Below are 22,770 nucleotides of genomic sequence, written 5' to 3' on the forward strand. Positions count from 1 at the left end.
CAAGACCCAGAGCTGTGCATCAAAGTCAGTCCGATTATTTCTAGCTTGAACATTTTAGCCTTGTGCACCCGATCGGCCTCCTTCCCCACCAGAAAGGTGATGGTCCACATCCCTTAAGTCGGCTGCTATAGCTGGGGATCAGACCACCAGGGTCCCCGCCTTCGGCCACCACCCAGCTCCCCATGAGCCGATGGTAACGACAACAAATAAAAACTCACTAACGGAGCCAGAGTCTATTTTCGTGCAACACTTTCAAATGTTTTTGGAATTCAAGGTTAAAAGTTATTTAAGTTCAATTCCCCAATACCCACCAATTCATCATTCTGTGATCTCGAAATAAAGAGGACAGGGCCTGGAAAAGTGTTGCTGTTAATGTAAAGACAGGGGACCCGTAAAAATGTCTGTTTGAGATTAGTGAGTGTACTGTCAGCTTTTTTTCCCCCGTTTTATTTGGATGGAAAATGCCCCAAGCCAGTCGAAGCAAGTCATTCCCAATAGACACTAATAACATTCAGGAGCTGCAGAGTGAAAAGGCTGCATTGTGTTGGTGTAATAGTCCCTCTCATCAATATGTTCAACTAAGGAGCCCTATTATTAGGATGGTGATTGGCATTGACTAAATATTACAAAAACCCTTGGGCATTTTGGATTATCCACTAAAACTTTTTATTTGCCTCTGAGGAAAAAGTTCAAATGTTCAGCTTTTATTGTAAATGAGCTTCTTTGCTATTGTGCTGTTCAGCATTTAAAAGAAAAAGAATGTGTGTTTGTTCCAAGGTAACAATTGTGTCAGGCCTGAGTGGTGACGGCACACACTTAAAACCCATCAGGGTTTTCATGAAAATGTTGTGGAGAGAAGTCAGGTTTAGTTTTCAGCTATGAGAGAGATAAAGCGGTCCTCTAGATACACCTCACCCTCACAGCCTGTGATGTACAGTACATAACTTTCATCTGCTGTGTTGTCTTGCTCCACACAAGGGTTTTTAAAAGCCAGTGTTTCAGGTACAGTTGATTACTTGTAACACTTATTTCCCAGTGAACGCATTAAAAAGATGTCCAAGTCTGCCTGCAGCTCTGATCCAAGCAGTCATTGATCTGAGGCAGCTGAAGACAACGCTGCTACTGCAATGGTTGTATGAAATCTGATTTTCATTCCCTCAAATGATTTTTTGATGTCCCCTCCATTGCCTATTGGTAATTGTTTTTTTTGTTTTTTTTTTTTTTTGGAACAATGTGATAATTACCATTACTTAATGGTTACTTATTATACCCACACAAAGAGATTTACTCTTAATGTTGATGCTAAAAATGTATTTGACATAATAAGCATATGAACTACATCATCCAGCAGCACTTTTATATTTTTAAAATGTGAACGAATTCAAAATGACCACAACTCTATAACACTTCACTTTGATGGCTGTTTCCTGATTTGTACTGCATTTGATCATGTATTTGCTTTGATCAGTGTTGTGAGGAACCTTTCTGTATTATACACACGTCAATTGATTTCATTTTCACTGATGCGCTCAAACAATTCACACCCTCAACTTATCAGCTAAGCATTTAAATATTTCCCTACTTTGTTTATGCTGTTCAGTATACTTCAAGTGTCTTGCAAAAACCTTGAATCTCTAAAATGGCTCATTAGCTGTAATAAATTATCTGAAAATGCAGTAAAAACTTGTGTTTCAGTTTTATTAATTAAAGTTTCATTTCATTCTCGAAGAGTTTGTGAAACTTTTTCTGAATGTGGAACGGTTCTGCAGCTGCTTTCATTGTGCATTCCCTTAACAGCAATCTAAATTCATGTTTTACTGAGCAATCTTAAGAGATCCACTTTCTGATTTCTTGAAGTGATTAGCTCGATTTATGTATTTTACATCAGCACAAAAGCACAGACAATAATCACTACAGTGGTGAACTATCTGGAGTAATTTTTAGGTTTTTTTAAACAAACAAACAAAAAACTCAAACTCTCCAACATCACACTAGATGGTGTCAAAAGACAATACACACAAACACACACATATATGGGTGTGTGTGTATATATATATATGTATATATATATATATATATACACATACAGTATACACACACACGGACACTATATTTAATGTTCATTAAATATAGTCAAGAGATAAAATGAAAGGACGACTGTGCATAAATGATTGGAATAGTATTTGTACATATTCATTGTCATATTTATTGATTATCTATTGATAAGGTTGATGGCAACTCTTCTGTTTTCATTGTTGAGCTCTATGACGTCAACGAGAACAGTCTGAAGAAGGTTCAACACCAGTGCTTAGGATCTTTGATGATGTTTCCTGTTATACCTGACCTGATTCTTGATGAGTTTATCTCCCATAGATCAATATTTTTTTTTTCTGCTGGGTTCGGTAGAAGATTGTGGGTTCAGAACAGTAAAAGGCAGAAAGAGAAAAGAACTCAGACACTGTCCTGTACACAGGGGTGGACAGTAACGGAGTAAATTTACTTGAGTACTGTACTTAAGTACATATCCAGAGGATTTGTACTTTACTTGAGTATTAGATTTCTTTTGTACTTATTACTCTTACTTGAATACACTTCCAAGACAAATATTTTTACTTTTACTCAAGTAAATTTCTAGGAAGGCTGAAAAGTACTCGTTACTTTCAGGTCTGCTCTTTTTTCTTCTTCCCTAAAATCCTATTGGACACAAGCTGTTTTTGTCAAAGGAGGAGACCTATCACAGTGCACGCTCTCCACTGGGATGTACGTAAAGCGGAAATACGTCAAGCCTCCTCAAAACGATACCGCCAAAGTAGCCTGCGTTTGTCAATACAGAGCCGCAACAAGTCAAGACAGAGCCGCAACAATTAATTTAGAAAAAATATAGTAATTTACTGATGTGGAAAATATCTAAATCTAAAAGCATTTACTTTTGGATACTTAAGTACCTTTAAAAGCAAGTACTTTTCTACTCTTACTCGAGTAATATTTTGACTGAGCTACTTTTACTTGTAACGGAGTAAATTTTGACCAGTAGTATTTGTACTCTTACTCAAGTACTGGGGTCGAGTACTCTGTCCACCTCTGCCTGTACATTGATTTGCTCATTTTGCCCGAAATCATTCAGCCGGGAAATACTCAGTACGACCTTATCCTCCAACGTGCTGCATAACTAAAATACATTCTGTACAACTAATTACTGATTAAAGTTCGAGGGCATAAAAACGGAAAAATAAAAGACGGAAGGAAAGACACAAAAAGAAAAATTTCCAAAATTAAAAACATTATAACCTCGTTCTATATTTATGAATGCACTTGAACTTTTATTGAAGATTACCCCTGTTTACATCAAGGCTCTCGGTTCAAATATAAGTTTTATACTAACCTTCTGGGAGCTCGGTCAATTTCTTGAAAATGCCAGGAGACATTTTTGTAATTAGCAAAGCATGTTTCCTAACGCCAGAGTGGTTCCCTTTGGAAATGGAATCAGCACAGTAACCCAGTTCAGTCAGACGGAGGTCTGCGACAGACCTTCATCACTCAGCTGAGTTCAACATTTTCAGTAAAAATTCTGATAAATGCAAGTGTTTATCCCCAATGTGAAATGTTAGAAGCTACTGCAGGAGAGGGTTTTAATGAACAAAAATCAAGATAATCAAAACAAGATCAAGATGCAAAGTGGAAAACATGGAGAGCCATCATTTATCTCATCAGTAGATTAAATACGTTTTTAACTAAATGGAGTATTCTAGCAGGGAAAAGTGTGTTTTAGAAGTTATTAAAAGAAGTTTCTGAATATTTTAACATTTTATGGCTTTATTCAACCACAGGGTGAACTTTTGGGAAATGAGGAGTAGCAGAGCTCTAGCAGAGCTAATGGAGCTAAAAAGAAGTCCTCATTTCTATTCTGGCACCAATTGTTTCAGATGTTGTTTTGGTATAAACACTTGAACCAAAGATGTCTGCACAGACTTGATCAGACTAAATGTAAAGTATTTTTATTTGGCATGAGTTAGCGTGAGTTAAGTGAAAATAGCAGACCTGTAATGATTTAAATAAGGCAGCCATGGTTAAGCCAGCTTCCAGGCCTACGAGTTCATTTGCAATGTAGCGCTGCACAGTAAGAGCAGGAAAGATGCTTCAAAAGCACTTTGGAAAACCTATCAGTGACATCACACATTTATCCAGTTCTTCTTATACAGTCTACGAATGACAATTCAATTCAAAATACTTTATGGATCCCTGAGGGGAAATTAACTAATACTTGTAATAACTATCTTTCCAACCCCACAGCCACTTCTAAATACCACGGATGACAAATCTACCAAAATATGGTGTCATTTCTAAGGAAAAAGAGAGTAGACAAAATAGGAAAGATATTTCCACTGTGCTGCAGTCGGGGCAGATGCTTCATTTTCTTTAAGTAAATAAACACCCCTACGGTCAAGGACAGATCTGTTCTCCAACGCAATGTTGAGGAACGTAAGAAAAAACAAAAGCAAGCAAAGAATTTTAGATACAAATTTGAGAGTTTTTGCAAGGAGTTGCAGCGATGAAGAACCAGGAGCTCCTCTGAGAGATGCCTCCTCAGCAAACAAAAGCGTTGCAGACTTGTCTCCTGCTCTACAGAAAGGTTGAGTTATTTTGGGATAGTCACTATTAAATGTCTGATTGCTTCAGAGTGTCATAGCAGCCTCAACTCCTGCTTTTGTGAGGCTTAAAATAACCAGAGCTCAATCAGTTTATAATATCAATCCCTCATCACTGCGGATATTGTGTGAACTGAAGTGTCGCTTTTACCACACTAATTCCTGCTAGGTATAATGTGCTCAGATAAGTCCTGCATAAACACTTTTTCAACTTTAAAGTACACTTTTTTTTAAATAATAATTTAAAATATAAATAAATAAATAAATATTACTACTACTACTACTACTACTACTACTACTACTACTACTACTACTACTACTACTAATAATAATAATAATAATAATAATAATAATAATAATAATTAGTATTATTATTATTATAATAATAATAATAATAATAATAATAATAATAATAATAATAATAATAATAATAATAATAATAATAATAATAATAATTGATTTTAAATTCACTGTCAGTATGTTTGAGAAGTCGTGTTCTATTGCGGCGCTCAAAGACGAGTCGCTTTCCAACCCAGCAATCTGAGCACAAACGTGTCATTGATATTGATGAGAAAAACCTTGTAAAGTTTACCAAATTAATAACATAAGGAATTTCGTTTTGACAGAACAGTCTAGCATGCACAAATTAGCACAAGTAACAAAACGGTATAAAACCCTGGGAAATCGAACAATCCTTCATATGATGGGGAACTGTCACAGAAAAATTAAAGTTCATGACAGAATCAGTTGGTAAACTCACAACATCTTTGATTTTAATTTCTGCACGCCCTTGTCAACTGTAACAGTGGGATTTTGGCCTGATATGAGGAAAAAAAAAGTAACCCGCGACTACTTTAGCTTTGATTTCCAAAATGTTTTCTTTTCATCATGGATCTGGTTCCCTGCATTTTCATAATTTATCAGCGTATCCAAGATTTACATCAAACTGAGGTTCCACAGACTCTACTCCCAAAACGTACACACTTACACATGGGAAAGCAACGTTGTTGTAAACATGGAAGAAGACATTTTCCCACAAACACTTCAGTAAGGTCATTGACTGACGCTTATTAGCTAAATATTTAATGAACAAAACAACTCAGATGATCCTGGTGAGGAGTACGCTCCTAGGTTGAGCGTGTGGAAATGTCACAGAACCAGAGGATGATGGACGATTATCTTCAACCTGATTTGGTTAAAAAAAACTTGAGAATTTTTCAAAACACTTGAATTTTCAGGGTCACAAAACAATTGTAGTAAAAAAAGGTAAATTAGAAACTACATTAACAAGTAAATCAAAAGCAATTCAGTTTTGCTTTATTTGCTTTCTTTTCAGTTGCGATTTTTTATTCTCCTCTTTCGGTTTTACTGCTAGTAGAAACAATCAAATTCAAAGAAATATTTCGCTAAATGTCATATAATGCATTAATTCAACCCATTTCATTTTCTTGTCAGTTTTTCTTTCGTCAGTAGTGGCAGGCCAGTTGGGTTTCAATCCTGGTTTATAGCTGTTTTGGTCTCGTTGTTCTTGGATACCGATGCACCTCTTTTATTTCATTCTTTCTTTTGAAGCCAGACCATAAGAGGCCTCCCACCTCTGCTTTATCAGCCTGTCAAAGATGGTTTACTCATGAAGTCACATCATATTGAGACCAGTGGAAAGTTCCCAACTTCTTTTGAGGAAATGCCAAAAAGCAGGGATGAAAGCTCGAAAACTTTATAGCACATTCATTTCTATGGAACAAAATTATTATTTCAAACTTTTATGAGGCTTTTATAACATTTACCCCTTGTCTTTTTGTTAAATACCAAACCAAAATAGACAAATGAAATGTGTAAGAGAAACATCCAAAAATAAACAAACTGGGCCTTCTTAGCTTCTAAAAAAAATACTATCATGTTAATCAGTCCATATATTCTCGCTCTGTTTAGCTGCTGATGGTCACATATTCAATGTTTTACTAAAGCTTTTGAAATGAGCCAGTATATAACCTGTGTCTTAACGGTGTCTTGTTGTACAGTCTCTTCACACGCAGGTAAAAGGAAGAAGAAATGTGCACGGAAGTGTAGGTCGATAATAAAAAATAACACTATACCTTTGGGATGAGGAGAGTATTTAAATAGTTCTGCAGCGTTAAAAGTGGAGCAGGAGCCGGGGGCCGAAACGACTAAATACTAATCATAAGTAATTCAGAAACGGTTGGGAGTTTTAGTAGGATTACTTGAATTTAAAATCCTTTTTTCAAAGATTAAAGAACAGAAGAGAATAGCTCACTTAGAAGGAGCCTTATCTGAAGGAAAGGTGTTATCTGACACATCAACCTTTATCATCTGAATCTTTATTGCATATAAGGCAGGTAATGGTGCAGGCCTGCTCTCAGCTTGCATCTGTTTTCAACACTAGTTAAGTTCTGCTCAGCTGCTCTACAGGACATTTACACTACCGGTACATATGTTTATGTTACTTAGTCAGTATAGATTTAGTGTGTAGATTTAGTTGTGGGTTCCAGTAAGTTTGATCAAACATGAGACCTGATTAAACACTTGTTTGCCTTTTCTGCCATCTAGTGTTACACTTGGATGATGGTGTTTGATCATTCAGATCCTATGTCCTTTGTGGAAACAACAAAAATAGACATGATTTTTTAAATAATCAGATCATCTACAATTTAAACGATGAATCATATTTTGTGTAAATAGAGCTGTATAAAGTTCTTCCTTTTATTGCCGCTGTTTTACTATAAAATCCGCACATCCACAGAGAGAGACTATTTTTTGGTAAATAAAGCAGGAGTAAAAAATTTTTTTATTGTGAATGATGACTGGGTCAAATCTTGCATAGGGTTTTTTTTAGAACAAACGTGAATAATCGTAAAAAAAAACATCCCAATAATAAAATAAAACAGCCCTGCTCAATTCTTTTTTGAGCAGACAAACAACCTCTGCGCACCACATAACCTACTACGCCACCATGCTTGCTAAAGGTTCTTCCACATCCAGTTTCTTCCTGGCCTCCTTTAGAGGGCATTTGAAAACAATTTTTTTCTTATCTGCGTTAGCTCATATCAATCTGATTTTTGACACTAAATGCACTGATGGTGGTGTCATGACTGACACCTTAGCTGTAGCGCCCCAACTTCAGGCTTTCTGAAATGTTATGTGTCAATCGAGATCAAGGCGTCCTTCCATGTGCTTTCACTGATCGCCACTCAGAGGTCTTGAGGGCAACTTCCAGTCCCGAGTCCTGTCATCTCCAGAAATAATGACTGCTGTTGTGAGGTGCATCAGTGATGGATGAGTGGAGTACAGAGAAAGACAAAGGTGAAGGATTTAGGGCTGCAGGAATAAAAGCCAAGCACCAAAAAACAGGACTGAACATATAACACAAGAACAGACAGAGCAAACTACTTCTTTATAAAGCTTAGGTCCTTAAATGTTCCCAGCAAGATTTTGCATCTCTTCAATAAGTCTTTGGCAGACAGTGCAATTTGAGCTGCAGCTGCTGAGGCTGGTGTTGTTGGAGTAGCAGCATCAGAGCTGGCGACTCAAAAATGTGAACATACATAAAAATGGCTCTGGATCCCCTAGAGATACCAAAACGGCAACACCGTTCTTCCTCTATTCTATTTGAGGAGAAACCAGAAAGGGATTGGTCATGTGGACTCCCATTATGAACCATTCACTGTGTTATTTGTTGCTAGGCAACACAAGGCAGGCAGGGTGTATTAAAATGGAGAAAAATGTCAAATTTACTGGAACAGCGACAAAAAAAAAAAAAAAAAAAAAAAAAAAAAAAAAAAAAAAAAAAACCTCACTAACATTGACACTTAAATCCTAAACTGGATTATGTGCAGTTTTATTTAAAAGTATTGGCAAGAAAGCAAAAAACAAACACATTTTTTACACTTTTTTATTGCCTAAATACTAAAGCAAAAAAAAAAAATGTTTACATTTGTACATTGTTCTTTTTCTCACCAAAAGAAAGCCTCAGATTGACCCCCATGACCCTAAATAAGAACAAGAGTGTATGGATGAGGGATGGATGTGTACCTGTTCTATTGCTCGTGTAGATCAGTGATTAATAAGATGCCGGTGGACTTAAGAGGCTGGACATCTGGATTTTTTCATGAAGCCATTTGTGAAATCAAACCAGAAGGTGTGGTTGTTCTTATCCTGCTTTGTCAGACTCATCCTAAGATAATAAGATAATTAAAACCAACTCAAAAGTAAAAAAAAAAAAAGAAAAAAAAGGCCATCCAGTTTAAATTCAGTTCACCCATCTCTGTATTGACCATCCAATCATCACCTTATAGTTGTGATTTAACCAGGTAAAAAACACAGCTAATGTTGCAAGAACATATTTAATAAAAACAAGAGAGCAAAAATCAAACAAACAAAAACGAGTTTGGCTCTTCATTATTGTATACAAGTACAAAAATCACTGTCACAGTACACATTTGCTTCCCTTAGTATCCTTGATTGCATCCATTGAAAAAACATAAAAAAAACAAACACCCATGTCGTTTTTTTTCTAACAATAAATTAAACCACAAGTTTGAAAAGAAGTTCATAAACTAATGACAAAAAAACAAAAAAAAAACAGCATGGCTTATGCTGCTCGCAGTGTTTCAGGAGATCTGGGATACTTGTTTTTGTGCAACAAAGGTGGTTTCAGTTTTCATGTAAGGAAAAATAGCTCAGAAAGGCACTTTAAATCTAATTTAAACTAAATAAAAATATGATTCACTATTTATATTTGATTAAAAACTAAAGCAGAAAAAAACGAAAAACAATGATGATGAATTTATCTAATGGGTAAAGAATGAAGTAAATATATATCCGAACTGATAAAGTTCAATAAATGTGTTTTTTTATTCCACAAATTAGATTTTTTTTTATTTCCCACTTCTCTTTATTTTAACTTGTTGTATTCACACATCAGGCTCGCAACTATCCGAGTCAAAACGCCTGATTCAGATTGGATCAGACAGCAGAACTGATCTGATGTCGCGAGAAACTGATGCTGCGGTTTGAACCTGACCGCTTCAGAAAATCAACACTCTGATCTCAGAACTACAAAAACTATTAAGTCATGACATGGCTATTTTCACGACCACCCGTAATGAAAGAAAGAGTTTTCAACTTCACTATTTCCTGTATGTACAACCTTCAAATTGATGCCCATTTATGCATTCAATAATAATAATAATAATAATGTTTACTATGATTCATATAAATACTGAATGGGAACAGAGTGTGGGGAGCACAGGTTTATTGGTCTGTGACACTTCTTTTCCCTTTATTGGCTTTTTCTTTACTTGATGTAAGTAACTGTACTGTACTGTGATGTAACTTGATTGTTGCAAGTAATTATTCATATTTATTTATTTTTGACTACTAAACTGGTTACTATAAGATGGCATCAAATTGCATTTTGGGAGTTGTAGGAAGCAAGATTTCTGGAAGCAGCCCTGCACACTGCTCCAGTTTAAAAGATTCTTATCTCTTATAGTCTCTCTTTTATTGACATGTACAACATATTATCTGCAATACAGCTCTAAGCCACTTGAAACTTGATCAATCTCCATTTATTGACGAGTGTAGCCAGCACCTTTGGTATCACCAGTGTATAATTATGAAGAGGAAAAAATATATGAAAAAAATTAGGATTTACCATTTTTGTGTCACAATTCCTTACCCATTAGATCCTAAGATGACAGGAAAAGTATCAAAGACAATAAAAACAAACTCCTTCAGGCACAAACTAAACAGCATCCACAACTCTGGAGATAAACTCAGTCAGCCACAAGCAATTATGAGATGATCACTGGAAAGTCACGAGTCGCAAAGACGACGCCCCGGATCTTATTTCAACAAATTATCCAGCACAGGAAAGACATGGGGTGAAAATGGATTTCACACTCCTGCAAAATAAAGTCCACGTGTGCATCGTTTCCCTTTGAACTGCTTATCCGTTAATTCCCTTAAATTAAAGTGGAGTCCTGGAAGGTTTGGCTCACAAGTGACAGGTGAACGTCTGCTGTGTGAAGTTCATCTGAAGGTTGTGAACAGTTCCTGGTCAGTGCAGGACGCAGCAGATGCACAACACATCTGTGTCATGTGGAGTGAATCTTTGACGGTATCCTGCTTATTAGGGGAATTACACGATTAGAGTCACACGGAGCCCAGAAGCAACTGCGATGATAGCGTTTTGTCATCGTGTGTGTGTGTGTCTAATTTTATATATTATATATATATATATATATATATATATATATATATATATATATATATATGCAGATTAGTTTGGCTGTATTCTTTATTTTTATTGTCAACAAATCCATTAAAAGCCAAAAATGTACATACACACATACATTTTAATTTATAGCTTTTTCAAAGGCTTGCAAACCTTTTATCTGTTGTGTATCATTTTCTGCAGGGTTTTAATCCATATTTTGCCCTCAAATGTGTGATTTTGGCAGCAGGATGTGATATGTGAGACTAATCTTAAATATGTGAGTAGTCAACCAGAGTGGCAAAGTGATGTGTATTTTAATTATTTTAGATGACACCATAACTCTTAGGTATATAGAGATCTCTAAACACTGGATACACAGTTAAGACTTTGGAGGATAGAGCTGTTTGATTGTTTTATGGGATTTGTTGTTGGGATGAAACATAAAGAATACCACCAAACTAAAGTTTACACCTACAACCAGAGCAGCTGTCTCAAAGCAAAAAAGTGAAATCCTGCAGAGGATTCATAAAGAAGTCAGTTTTTCCTCTCACATCGTTACCAGAAGTGAGTCTAGTGTGATATAATTATTGGCTTTGAATCAAAGGGCTTGACACATTTCTACGAGCAGCATCAAGAACTTCCTCAGATTGAAAGTTATGAAACTGGGTGCACAAAATTAAGAAAAACAGGCCAGGAGTGAAACATGAACGACCTCTGCCGTTCACACATTTCAGATAAACAATGAGACCGGTATGAGTGTTTGGCTCTGTCAGGGTCCGCACACACACACTGGGCTGGTCAGTACAAACCAAACATACCGCAGCAACAGTCTCTCAGATGTCACCTATGGTGAGAGTGAAACACCTCCAATCGTGACCTTGTCACCAGGGTCAGAAAACCATCAGATGCCGTCGTAGTCCTGCCTGCTGGAAACAGCCACCCACTCTGCCACAAAAAAGGAAATGGAGCCGAAGAAGCCCACGATGACCAGGATGAGCAGCTGCCAGTGCAGCAGCAGGTAGTTGCTGTAGAAGAAAGCCATGGCAGCCATGATGGACTGCAGAAGAAATAAACAGAACATGGTTCACTTAAAAGTAGAGTTAATTTCCTATCCAGATGTTTTTTCTGTAATCGTCACCTGGATGAACTTGAAGACGGCGAAGGCAGGGGCGCTGTTGTCGTGGAACACGTAGCCGATGATGCTGAGGAGCTGCGTGTTGAAGCAGCTGTCACCGAAGCCGAGCAGGAAACTGCAGAGCATCGCCACACTGACGCTAAAACGCAGGACGGAGGAGTCACCACACCGTAGTTGTGCAAATTCAAGACACGGCGCTCACAATGCACGTTAAATACAACAGAAATGCAGCGATGAGGTCAGTTCTCTTTTGTTTGTTTTTAATGGCACTCGGCTATTACATGTTAAAGTAACTCTACATAATAAAAACTTCTTAGTTTCTCAAAGGTGTAAATTGAGAGATTACTTATGACCTCTCAGGGCTCCATTGAGCTTTCTGATTCCTTTGTCTGAAGTTTATACATAATCCGTACATTAATCAACAGGATTAACTCAATTAAACGACAAATACCACACTCTGAGTCAATTCAAAGTGTAACTCAACCTCAAATATTTTCAACCACAGGAATGGCTAGTTTCAAAATTAAACTGAAAGAAGCTGCGTTTCGACATAATATTATGTTACAATAGTCTATTAGAAAACTACGTTAAGGGAATCCATTCATGTTAATATTTCTATCACTCAGGTTACTTATTAATTTACATTGTACTCGGTACATTACATTCTACTCTGTAATTTACATTGATTTGCATTGTATTATTGAATGTTCATATTATTATTATTAGTGTTATTTAATGTTCATATGCACTGAGAAAATCATGTTAATATTTTCAGGTTAATTGATCCATGTAATTCTTTGTATAAATGCTGTATTGTTGATTAATTGTTTGATTTAATGTGGACCCCAGGAAGAATAGTCATATTTATGAGGACTAATGGGGATCCAATAAATAAAAAAAATAAAAAATATGAAATGTTCGGCAAAGAATCACTAAATTTGGAATGGCTCCGAAGTGTATTTAGTAACAAATAAGTTACAAAATTAAAAAAAGAGAGAAAAAAAGAGAGATTTTGTCTTTTTCATTCATGCTTCATTTAGACAAGACAATTTTCGATCATTCATGTGGCTCAAATGCTGCAGTAGTTACTGTTTTGTGTGCGCTTTTCTTTACCTGGGGGTAATGTAAGCCTCCAGATCTGTTCCTGCCTCTGGAGCCAGAGGAGCATCGCTGGCAATGTTGAGAAAAATCAGGTAAAATGCGATGAAGTGAGTGATGAGTCCCAGCAGCACCACAGGGTTCCTCCCGAACCGGTTGCTTTTGTTCAGCAAGCCAAACACCCCCCCTCCTGGTCAGGAAGCAGGACAGCACAGTGCCGCTCTCAGTTTAAAGCTTTAACAGGACAAAATGCTTTACAAATGAAAAGATCCAGCATAAGAGACTCACCTAGGATCTCTCCTATGCCAATGAAAATACCAGAGATCCCAATCAAGCTCTTGGCGTCGGTACCAAAGCGAGTCATGGAGCCGATACAAGTCCCATACACGCCGCTGTAAAAAGTCAGTTCAAGGCCTGGTGGGGCAGACGACGCAGGATGCATCAATTCATCAATTCAGACTCTGTTATGCTCTACAGTGTCCAGTTAAGGACTACACTGGGTTAAACATTTAAAAAGAACTGAAGATCAGAGTTTAGAATGAGTCTAGAAAATCAAATGAATCAATCAGTCAAAAAGCAAACCTGAAATCAGAGCAAAAACTACTTTTTGGTGAAACTACTCAAGAACCTTTTTTATTTTAATTCTGCAATCATTGCCAAACAGGGCCAGAAAAAAGGTACATGTACCTTTTAAAACTGTGATTCTTTAGTTTTATTATGAACAGAGATAAAATTCTGCTCTGAAAGTTAAGACAGTTTTGTCCATTTGGTTCCAGATTTATTTAATTTACATCCTGTTATGATTGTTTTTTTTACCTTTTCAAGGTACTTACTATTAATTTAATTGTCAACATTTATTTATTTTGTTAAGTCATTTATAAAAGAACAAATAATAGTAACTCCGGTCATGTTTATGCCATCTCAGAAAAAAGTCAAATAACCACAACCTGAAACTTTTTCAAGTTTCTAATTCCACCCACCTGTATATCCTATAGAGACGCTCAGCAGCAGCATTTCTTTGGTTACAAACATTTTACAAGCTCTAACTGAAAAAAGAAAGCAGATGTCAAAACAACAGGCACCTCAGTTCAAGCCATGAAGTGAAAGTTATTTAAGAAAAGACACTTACTAAAAGCATCATAAGCTTGATAGCAGAGACCTGGGGTTGAGCTGAAGAGAGAAACAGAGAGCAGAGGATGTTGAGTTATTCTTCTGGTGGGAAGCTGATTAAAATCCTCACACTGCTGCCTGGTCGTGTGATGACCCTTCATGAAGATGACCATTCATGCCCCGATCTGTTTCTTTAAAAAGTATTCTGACAAGATATGTAGAGGCATCTAATATAAGATACATCAGGAAGCTCAAGCAGAGCTGCTGCCAGATGTTTTGGGTGTAACTAACGGAACCAATAAAACCATAATTGGAAACCAGAGTCCTCCTGAATCACCACCAAGTCCTATTTCAACATAAACAGCAGCCTCAATTTAAAGCGACACTACGTAACTTTTCCACCTTAATATCATATTTCCAGAGTCATTGTGATGGTTTAATGAAACCTCTGTCATGGTCTGAGGGGGTCTGTATTGCCTTCACTGGCACTATGTAACTTTGAGGAGCATGGTAGGAACCCTGCCACACTAAAAAACTACACATTTTACGGCTTTGACTGCTTTACGGCATAAACGTCACTTCCCCCTCCTTCCCGATTCGCAGTCGAGACGAAAATGGGCGGGGCGTGAAGCGCAGAGCTCCGCAGGAGCTGGTAACCCGTGCTGCGTTGTGGCTGCAGCAGCTCCACATAACAGACCAGGGAAAAGATCCTAATGGTTTAACTTTTCAACGGTTTCCTGCTCGGAGGCAGAACCACGCAGGCCAAGTATCTGATATAACAGAGTAAAAGAGTGAAAGACTCGTCGGCTCGCTTTGGATCGCGGCTGTAACGACCAAACACACAGTAAAGCTTGAATTATGGTTCTGCGTTAAATCGACGCAGACCTACGGCGTAGGGTACGTGGCGACGCGCAACGTACGGTGCGTGTCGCCGCGTACCCTCCGCCGTAGGCTCTGCGTCGATTTAACGCAGGACCATAAACAGCCTTAAACCACAAACACTCACACAGACCGGGTCGGATAAAAACACGGGTTTTATTCCCCACTTCTCCAGCTAAACGCAGTTGCTGGCCAGCTCTCTGCGGTGCAATTAACCCCAATCTTCAGATAAAACTAGTTTGTTGAGGAAAAAATATTAACTCTTATTTGTAGCTGCAGAGGAAAAAAAATAATCTCACGAGGAAAACAAAAATATTGCTCACGCGTCGTAGTCTCTTCAGCATAATATAGCAGTCAAAAAAAAAAGAAAAGAAAAGAGAAGTAGGAGGGATACAAAACATGTACTGTATGTTGTACTATTATACAAATTTATTGAAACACATGGCTCTTCAGTAGAGATTTCATATGGATCCAGACCGTTAATAATCATTATTTTCTCCATATACCGCTCCCTGGCTTCCTTGTTTAAGGTATCCCGGTAAATTCCAGTTCCTTTCCAGCAGTTTAACATCTTTTTTTTTGCGTTCCGTCTGTTCACTTGGTGAAACAGAAAAGCGTCCCGTGTTCTCTCATCAAAACAAATGCACGTGACGGGACAGGAGTTTTCCGGCAGTACGCGCTGGTGCTCATGGGAAACGTAGTGTTCTTTCTGGTAAAACACTACCGCTTTTGTCCAAAAGATGCCGCCAAACTCAGAAAAGCTGAAAGTTACGTTGTGCTGCTTTAAAAGGACAGAATAATGTTTGTTAAAAATTGATGATATATTTTTTTAAGTCACATTTTGGGAAAGCAGTAGGAAGTTTACTCAACAGGAAGAAGAGAGATGACAGCTTTACCCCTGGGCATCATCGGGGGATTTTGACAAACCCTCAGCCTTAGTAGTTAAAAAATAATAAGGTAAAGAAAAAGGTGGAGAAAAGGGTAAAGAAAAAGTCGAATGCTGTGGTTTAAAAGTTCTATTTCTGGTTCTGTTGGTTAATTATATAGAAACCGAATCGCTGGTAAATTATTCAGAGGGCAAAGAGCAGACAGAAATGTGGGACAAAGTTTTTTCTCCCACTGGGCAGTTTTTACCTGCCATTGTTTATGTAATAATTGCTCTGGGTCTCTGGAAAGCGCCTAGAGACAAGCTGTGTTGTAAAAGATGCTATATAAATAAAATTGAATTGAACAGAGCAAAGGTTTGACATATTTAGATAATGTTTAGATGGAAACAAACCTGCCTCGTCATATTTAGTAATACCAAATGTATATTTTGCGTTTATTTTTGATTATGGAGTCGAAAACAATTCAAGCTTATAACCGTTCTCTCACCTGCCCATGGAGCTTTCTGCAGAGTCACCTTGCAGCAGCGGCTCCCTCCCCTCGGGAGGAGAGGGAGTGTCGTTGTCAGGTTTCCTGATGAGAAAGAAGAGGAAGCAGCCGACCAAACTGATCACGGTCAGAGAGATGTACACGGTCTGACGGTCCTTGTCTGAGACACAAAGTGAGTCAGAAGCTTAAAATTAACCTTCGTCACAAGAAGAGAATTCTGGAAAAAGCATGAAAGATACATGCAGGCACACGCACACGCACAAACAGCAGGGTATTCATTCGAATACAGCAGCTTTCATACCCGTGATGTGGTCGTGTCCATGCCAGGCACAGTAGATGTAGAGATTGCCAAAGAATAAGCTGCAGAGAGATGATAAATATGGCAAAACTTATATTTATAAAAAAATTTAAGAATATATATGAAAGCTTACATAACCCTTAATATAAGTCAGGATTCTAGTTGATGTGAAATGAGACACAAATGACTATCCATCTCAACTTGCCGTGGAGTGATCCTAAGTCTGGTGGTAAAATGTCACTTTGAAAAAAAAAAAAAATACCTCGTTCATTAGATTCATTCACGAGGAGTGAGCTTCAGGTTGAGATTGGTTCTTGATTCATGAAAATCCAGCTGTTTTGCCTTTACTTCAAAAAAAGTAATATTGGACTACAAGTTAAATCAGAGAAATATCAGAGTATAAATCAGATTCGTCTCCTGCTTGTCCCATGTATTTAAATAAAATCTCCAGATCCTATAAAACACAACTCAACTGCCTTCTTTTGACAGTCTTGTGCTCCTCTTCATTCAATTCATCATGAAGAGGATTTTCAATCAATTAGTGAACAGAACCTGATCCAATTTTGGCTCAATTCCACTTTGGATAAAAGTCATCCAGTGCATTAGCAAAGTGCCTTAACATTAAGGTGCGAGAAAAGACAGTTTACACTTGCTATCCACGTTCTTTATACAAATACACACACACCGCCTACGTCACGCACGTCAGCTGTGGGGGATTATATGGGTTAAAAACGAGGGACCATAGTCAGCAGAAGAAGTTGAGGAAATTGAGGAACAGCCTTACTTAAAAAAAGAAAAAAAAGGAATGTCTGTGGGTTGATTTAGGTCAGGGAGCCTGAACCCTGCTTCAGAGGAAGAGTACAACTCAAGTAAATGTGAACTATAATGAGAACCACCGATACTAAACTTATTTTATATAGCTTTAAAAAAAAAAAAGAAAAAAAAATACATATTATATCCTCTATTTCAAAAGCTTACAATTTTCCCTACGGTCTTAAATTAATTTGAGCTGCTTTGGTCAAAATACCAAGTGACAGCAGAACAGTTCCCTTTTCAACAGCTGATTTTCGATCAGATTAGGTTAGACTTCCTTTATAAGTCCCACAATGAGGAAATTACCGTCATTACAGCAGCAACCAAAATAGTATATATATATATATATATATATATATATATATAAATAAATAATAAACAATATAAACAGTTTTGTGTTCTTTTAATTTACATTGCACATTAAGATATGCCTGATTGAAGTGTTGATACTGCACATGAATATTTTAAAAGGTATTAAATGAGCCCCACTCCACTCAAGTCCTTTCTTCTGAGAGTTATGCCGCATTTCAAATCACTCCTACACTTCGGACCTTTAATGCAAATGCAAAAATTGCACAGAACTGACTTTCAGCAACACTTCAGGTATATAATAACTGTATAACAGCGCAAAACATTTTACGCGTGTGACTGCGCAGTAGATCTGAAACATAAAATTGAAAAAAATATATGATTTGTATCTAGTTTGAATACTGAAAACGCTGATAAGCAGTTTTCCATATGCTGGATGAATGAGTTTACCTGAACTGGAGCAGTGACCAGAATATGCCACTGTTTCTTCCAATGGTGCTTTCAGAGGAATTGATGGCGAGCACATTTCCCTGAGCTGTCCAGAGCACTAGATTGCAGAATAACTTATCAATACAGGGTAGAAAGAATAAGGGAAAACAAAATACATTTCCACGCAGAAATACTTGATATTATCCCCCATACCTGCTGCTGCAATTCCTACCAATACAGATGCAGTATAGAAACTCCAGGTGTACGGGTAGATGAACATAGCAATGTAACCACTACAGAAAACAAAGCAAACACACATCAAGAGCCTGGCTAGGCCTGAAAGATCAGACGGAGTTGGCAAGTGTGCACTTACCTGTAAAAAAGGCCACTGAAGAACATTGAGAGTTGTGGTCCGATAACTGCTACCACTGAGGGGGCGATGAGGTTGGATGCAGAGAAAACTCCATAAATGATGGCCATGCTGCAAGCGACACATGAGTTAGTAGTTGTGGAAAATGCTTATTTCTCAGAGACGCTTTTCCGTCAGATGAAGGCCATCCAGAAAGTTCACTGAAAACCCAAACTAACTAAGAAATCTTTGTCCTCTGAAGTTGTTTACCAAAAATGTAATTATCCCGCAGGGATTCCTGAGAGCCACTAATTGGATTACGCCCACCAATGCTGGGTAAAACTTCAGCCACCAGTAGACACCAGGATGGACAGAAGGCAGTGAAACAATAACTACATGCAACTGAATTTTAGTATGCATGTTAGTACATTTTCTTTTACATCCCTTTCATTTATAATTCCTCATTCATTTCCTCCTGTATATTCAGTGTTTTTCCTGCTCCACCTCCACACACCAGTCGTTTACCTTGTATAGCCGCTCCCGTGGAACTCGGTGCTGTTGAAGCTCTTGATAACAGTTTGCTGCAAAGACAAATTAAAGTTACGTTTGAAATTTACAGTCTGGGTTATTTGCAAATGATCCAAAAGGGTCCATCAGTAAACCTACCTCTATGTTGCCACATGTTTGAAAAGCAGTGAACATCAGCATAAAGCCAACCCCAAGGATAATAATGTTGGAGAGCCTCTTCCCCTCTGGACTCATTTTGGAGATTATTTGGATTCCTTGATGTGGTGAATGACGTAAAAAAACAACAAAAACAAAACAGTGAGTCAGGCATCAGGAAAGCAGGAAGTACAAAGGAATATAAACCAGAAATATTAGTTAATCATCTTGAGACATCACGTAAAGGGGAAAAACAATTCATTTTTTACGACACTTTCACTCACGCAGGACATTTATGAATTAATTAGATGTCATCGACATGTGACATGTAACATCACAGAGCAACAACTTGTGATATATATGTTTTATGTGAATATTAACACAGCTCAAACTGAAAAAACAAGCGACATTAAGTGACTCACCAAAGCCAGCGAGAACGTTTAGCTAAGCTGCTCTTCTTTCTGCTCCTCAGTATGTCATCAATAACATAGTTAGCTCATCGATAAAGGTCCGGTTTCTTTAGCCATTTATCTGTCCCAAACGGCCCCTGAGTCGATTGAAAGTAAATGTTTCCGTGGTGTTCAACAAAAACAAAGAGGCTTTCAGGGCGCCGGTGAGCAGGACGGTCCAGAAGTGGAGACTGGTCATGTGAGCGGGTCAGCTGACGAGCAGCTCCACTAGATCTACGAACCATCCCCAACCCGGAAGCGGAAGTAACCCGCCGTTTAGCCCCATCCACCATATATACATGTCTATGCCATCCACAACTTTATTGGCCAAGTTTGAACAAGACAGACAGGGAATTTGACTCCGGTTATTTCGCTCACTGTACAGTGTTAGGATTTTATGAAATTGTTTAAAGGTTTGAAGGGTTTTTCTATAAGATTATACACTGGTGGTTTTTCTCTATTTGCAGGGTCAACTCCTTTTTTGTGACTAGGCTGTTAAATAGTGTTTGTTTAGGTGAGGACAATGAAGAGAAACAGATGTTTTAACACTGATGGGTCTCATCTGTGATCTGGGTTGACATCCTAAACAGGAAGCAATAAACAGGGATATACGGCTGAAGGTCTGATATGTTTGGCAGATGGGGTTCACGTACAAAGAACACCTCCCTTTTTAGTATAAATACGACTGGATGCATGCAGGAACTGTTCAAGCCAAGAGAGGGCAAGCATGACCTCAGGGGAACAGCAATGTTTGAGACAACAACACTTAGAACAAATACAAAGGGCAAATGTATATCCGTTTTAGGTAAAACTGTGGAACTCATTAGACAACAACCTTAAACTAGCAAACTCAATAAAATCATACAAGATATTATTCAAAGCAAAGGTAATGGACACATATATAGAAGCACAATAAGCAAACAAAGAAGAATCTACACATGTATGCGTGTAGGTGTGTGTGTGTGTGTGTGTGTGTGTGTGTGTGTGTGTGTGTGTGTGTGTGTGTGTGTGTGTGTGTGTGTGTGTGTGTGTGTGTGTGTGTGTGTGTGTGTGTGTGTGTGTGTGTGTGTGTGTGTGTACCGGTATGAACATATGCATGTATAGTATGTCGGATTTGATGTATAGACACGATACACATGCACGAAATGAAATGACAACCTAAATTGGTTTTGTCAGTTTCTTTAGCATCTTTTCACTTTCTGTTTTCAGAGCTATTATTATTATTATTATTATTATTATTATTATTATTATTATTATTATTATTATTATTATTATTATTATTATTATTATTATTATTATTATTATTATTAGTTCTTTTTGCATATTCTATTATGTTAAAAGGTGGGCAAGATAAGCTTTATGCTTCAAGCCCAGACCTTTTTGGTCAAAATAATCACCATGTTGACCAAAGAAAAACCTGTAAATGTTCATTATCTTGCTTATTGATTTTTATGCTTATAATTGACCGAAATAAAGATGAACTAACTAACTATGTAAGCTTTACAATATTTTTACTGAGTAAGTTTTATTGTATTTTTTTCTGTCCTGCTCTCAACCCCTGGAATGTTTGATTGATAATGACTGTTTGTGTATTAATGTTGTATACGACATACTGTATCGTCATTGTTGTATACACTGTTCTCAGTCTTAGTATACTTTTGTTGTGAATGTCAATAAAGACGAAAAAAAAAGAAAAAAGTTTGTTCAACAAATGTCAAAAAAATAAAGGAATATGTCTTCGTAGGGACAATTATTTGTTAATAAACTATAAACAGTACTTTCTTTTCCTAATTGACTAATTAAATATGTTCCACAGGATGGCGCTAACGCCATAAATCTAATGTAACTTTAATACCACAAACAAACAAAAGTTAAATGAAACATGCATTTACACAAAGACAAGTCGGGAAAGCCCACACGCAAATGAAACGTACAATAAAATAATAAGAAAATAGAAATTGTTGAGGATATGTCAGAACACGGGCATGTTTTTGCTTTAAATGCAGAATTGTGAATCTCCAGGAGCATTATTGGCCCTTTAAAGCCTGACATATGAAATAACACACAGACACAGAGAGGCTGAACCAGGTCATGAGCTGCAATGATCACATGGTCGTAGAAGTCACAAAGGTTACAGTATAAATTGAAGAACTGTGACTGTGGTGAAGTTACAGCTCGTAGACACCAAGACGAAGAAAAATCAATTTGCTGACCTCTTAGAAAGCAGCATTCCACTGTGAGTTAAACATAATGGATTGGCTTCTGCAGGAGTGTTGAGTGTCTGTCATCCATAGTCACATTAATGGATGTCAGACCACTGAAAAAACTGGTTTTAAAGCCATCTTTATCAGACAAGACCTGTTTCTAGGTGACCAACAGTTGGTTTTATTAGACATGGCAACAGGGAAAAGGTTCAGGTTTATGTCAAAGGTGAATAAGTTGTGACCACAAAATGTGTACAAATTCATGCAGTGCAGCGTATTTCATATTGAATGAGTGTGACGTTGATGGATGACTGCTAGGTCTAACTAAACTGCAGTTATGTTACACTAGGAGTTACTGTTGGAATGGGTTTCTCTGCAGAGCAAGAATGCCCAGACATGTCTTTGCAGATGAGGTATACAGTTGAGTACAGTCAAGTATCATTTTTGAATATTATCATTTTCAACACTAGAAAAAGCCCAGTTGTAGTTGTAGCCATGTCAACAGGCTCTGCTGCTCACTAGTAACACCACAACTCTTGTCACAGGAAATCCTCAACAACCTACAAAACTGAAAGCTTTGGATGTGGTTTGGGATGTGGAAACACACCAGTCAGGGAAGAACAATCATGAAACTGATTGCTTTGGAAGCCATTATGTGAGGCTTTTATTTCTCTGGTAAGAAAATGATTTGAAATTCACAAGACAAGCATATAACCAAACTATACTGTTATAAAAGGCAACATCTTCATTTTTTAAACTAGTATAAATTCAACAAA

At 37.4% G+C, this 22,770-nt stretch overlaps 1 protein-coding gene across 1 annotated transcript; it reads right to left on the minus strand.

Annotated features, from left to right (window-relative positions):
- Nucleotides 1–11,298: 11,298 nt before the first annotated feature.
- Nucleotides 11,299–19,991, minus strand: mfsd11 (major facilitator superfamily domain containing 11). Its single transcript, XM_061711380.1, has 14 exons — nt 19,764–19,991; nt 19,345–19,460; nt 19,204–19,259; nt 18,703–18,810; nt 18,543–18,622; nt 18,351–18,447; nt 16,782–16,840; nt 16,481–16,640; nt 14,247–14,287; nt 14,098–14,163; nt 13,406–13,531; nt 13,133–13,307; nt 12,023–12,158; nt 11,299–11,941 (listed from the first exon to the last, which is right to left on the minus strand). The coding sequence occupies exons 2-14, from the start codon at nt 19,438–19,440 to the stop codon at nt 11,786–11,788; spliced, it is 1,356 nt and encodes a 451-aa protein (XP_061567364.1). The 5' UTR covers nt 19,441–19,460; nt 19,764–19,991; the 3' UTR covers nt 11,299–11,785.
- Nucleotides 19,992–22,770: the final 2,779 nt, after the last annotated feature.

Source organism: Cololabis saira, chromosome 21 (genome assembly GCF_033807715.1).
Source record: "Cololabis saira isolate AMF1-May2022 chromosome 21, fColSai1.1, whole genome shotgun sequence".
Classification (NCBI taxonomy): Eukaryota; Metazoa; Chordata; class Actinopteri; order Beloniformes; family Belonidae; genus Cololabis; species Cololabis saira.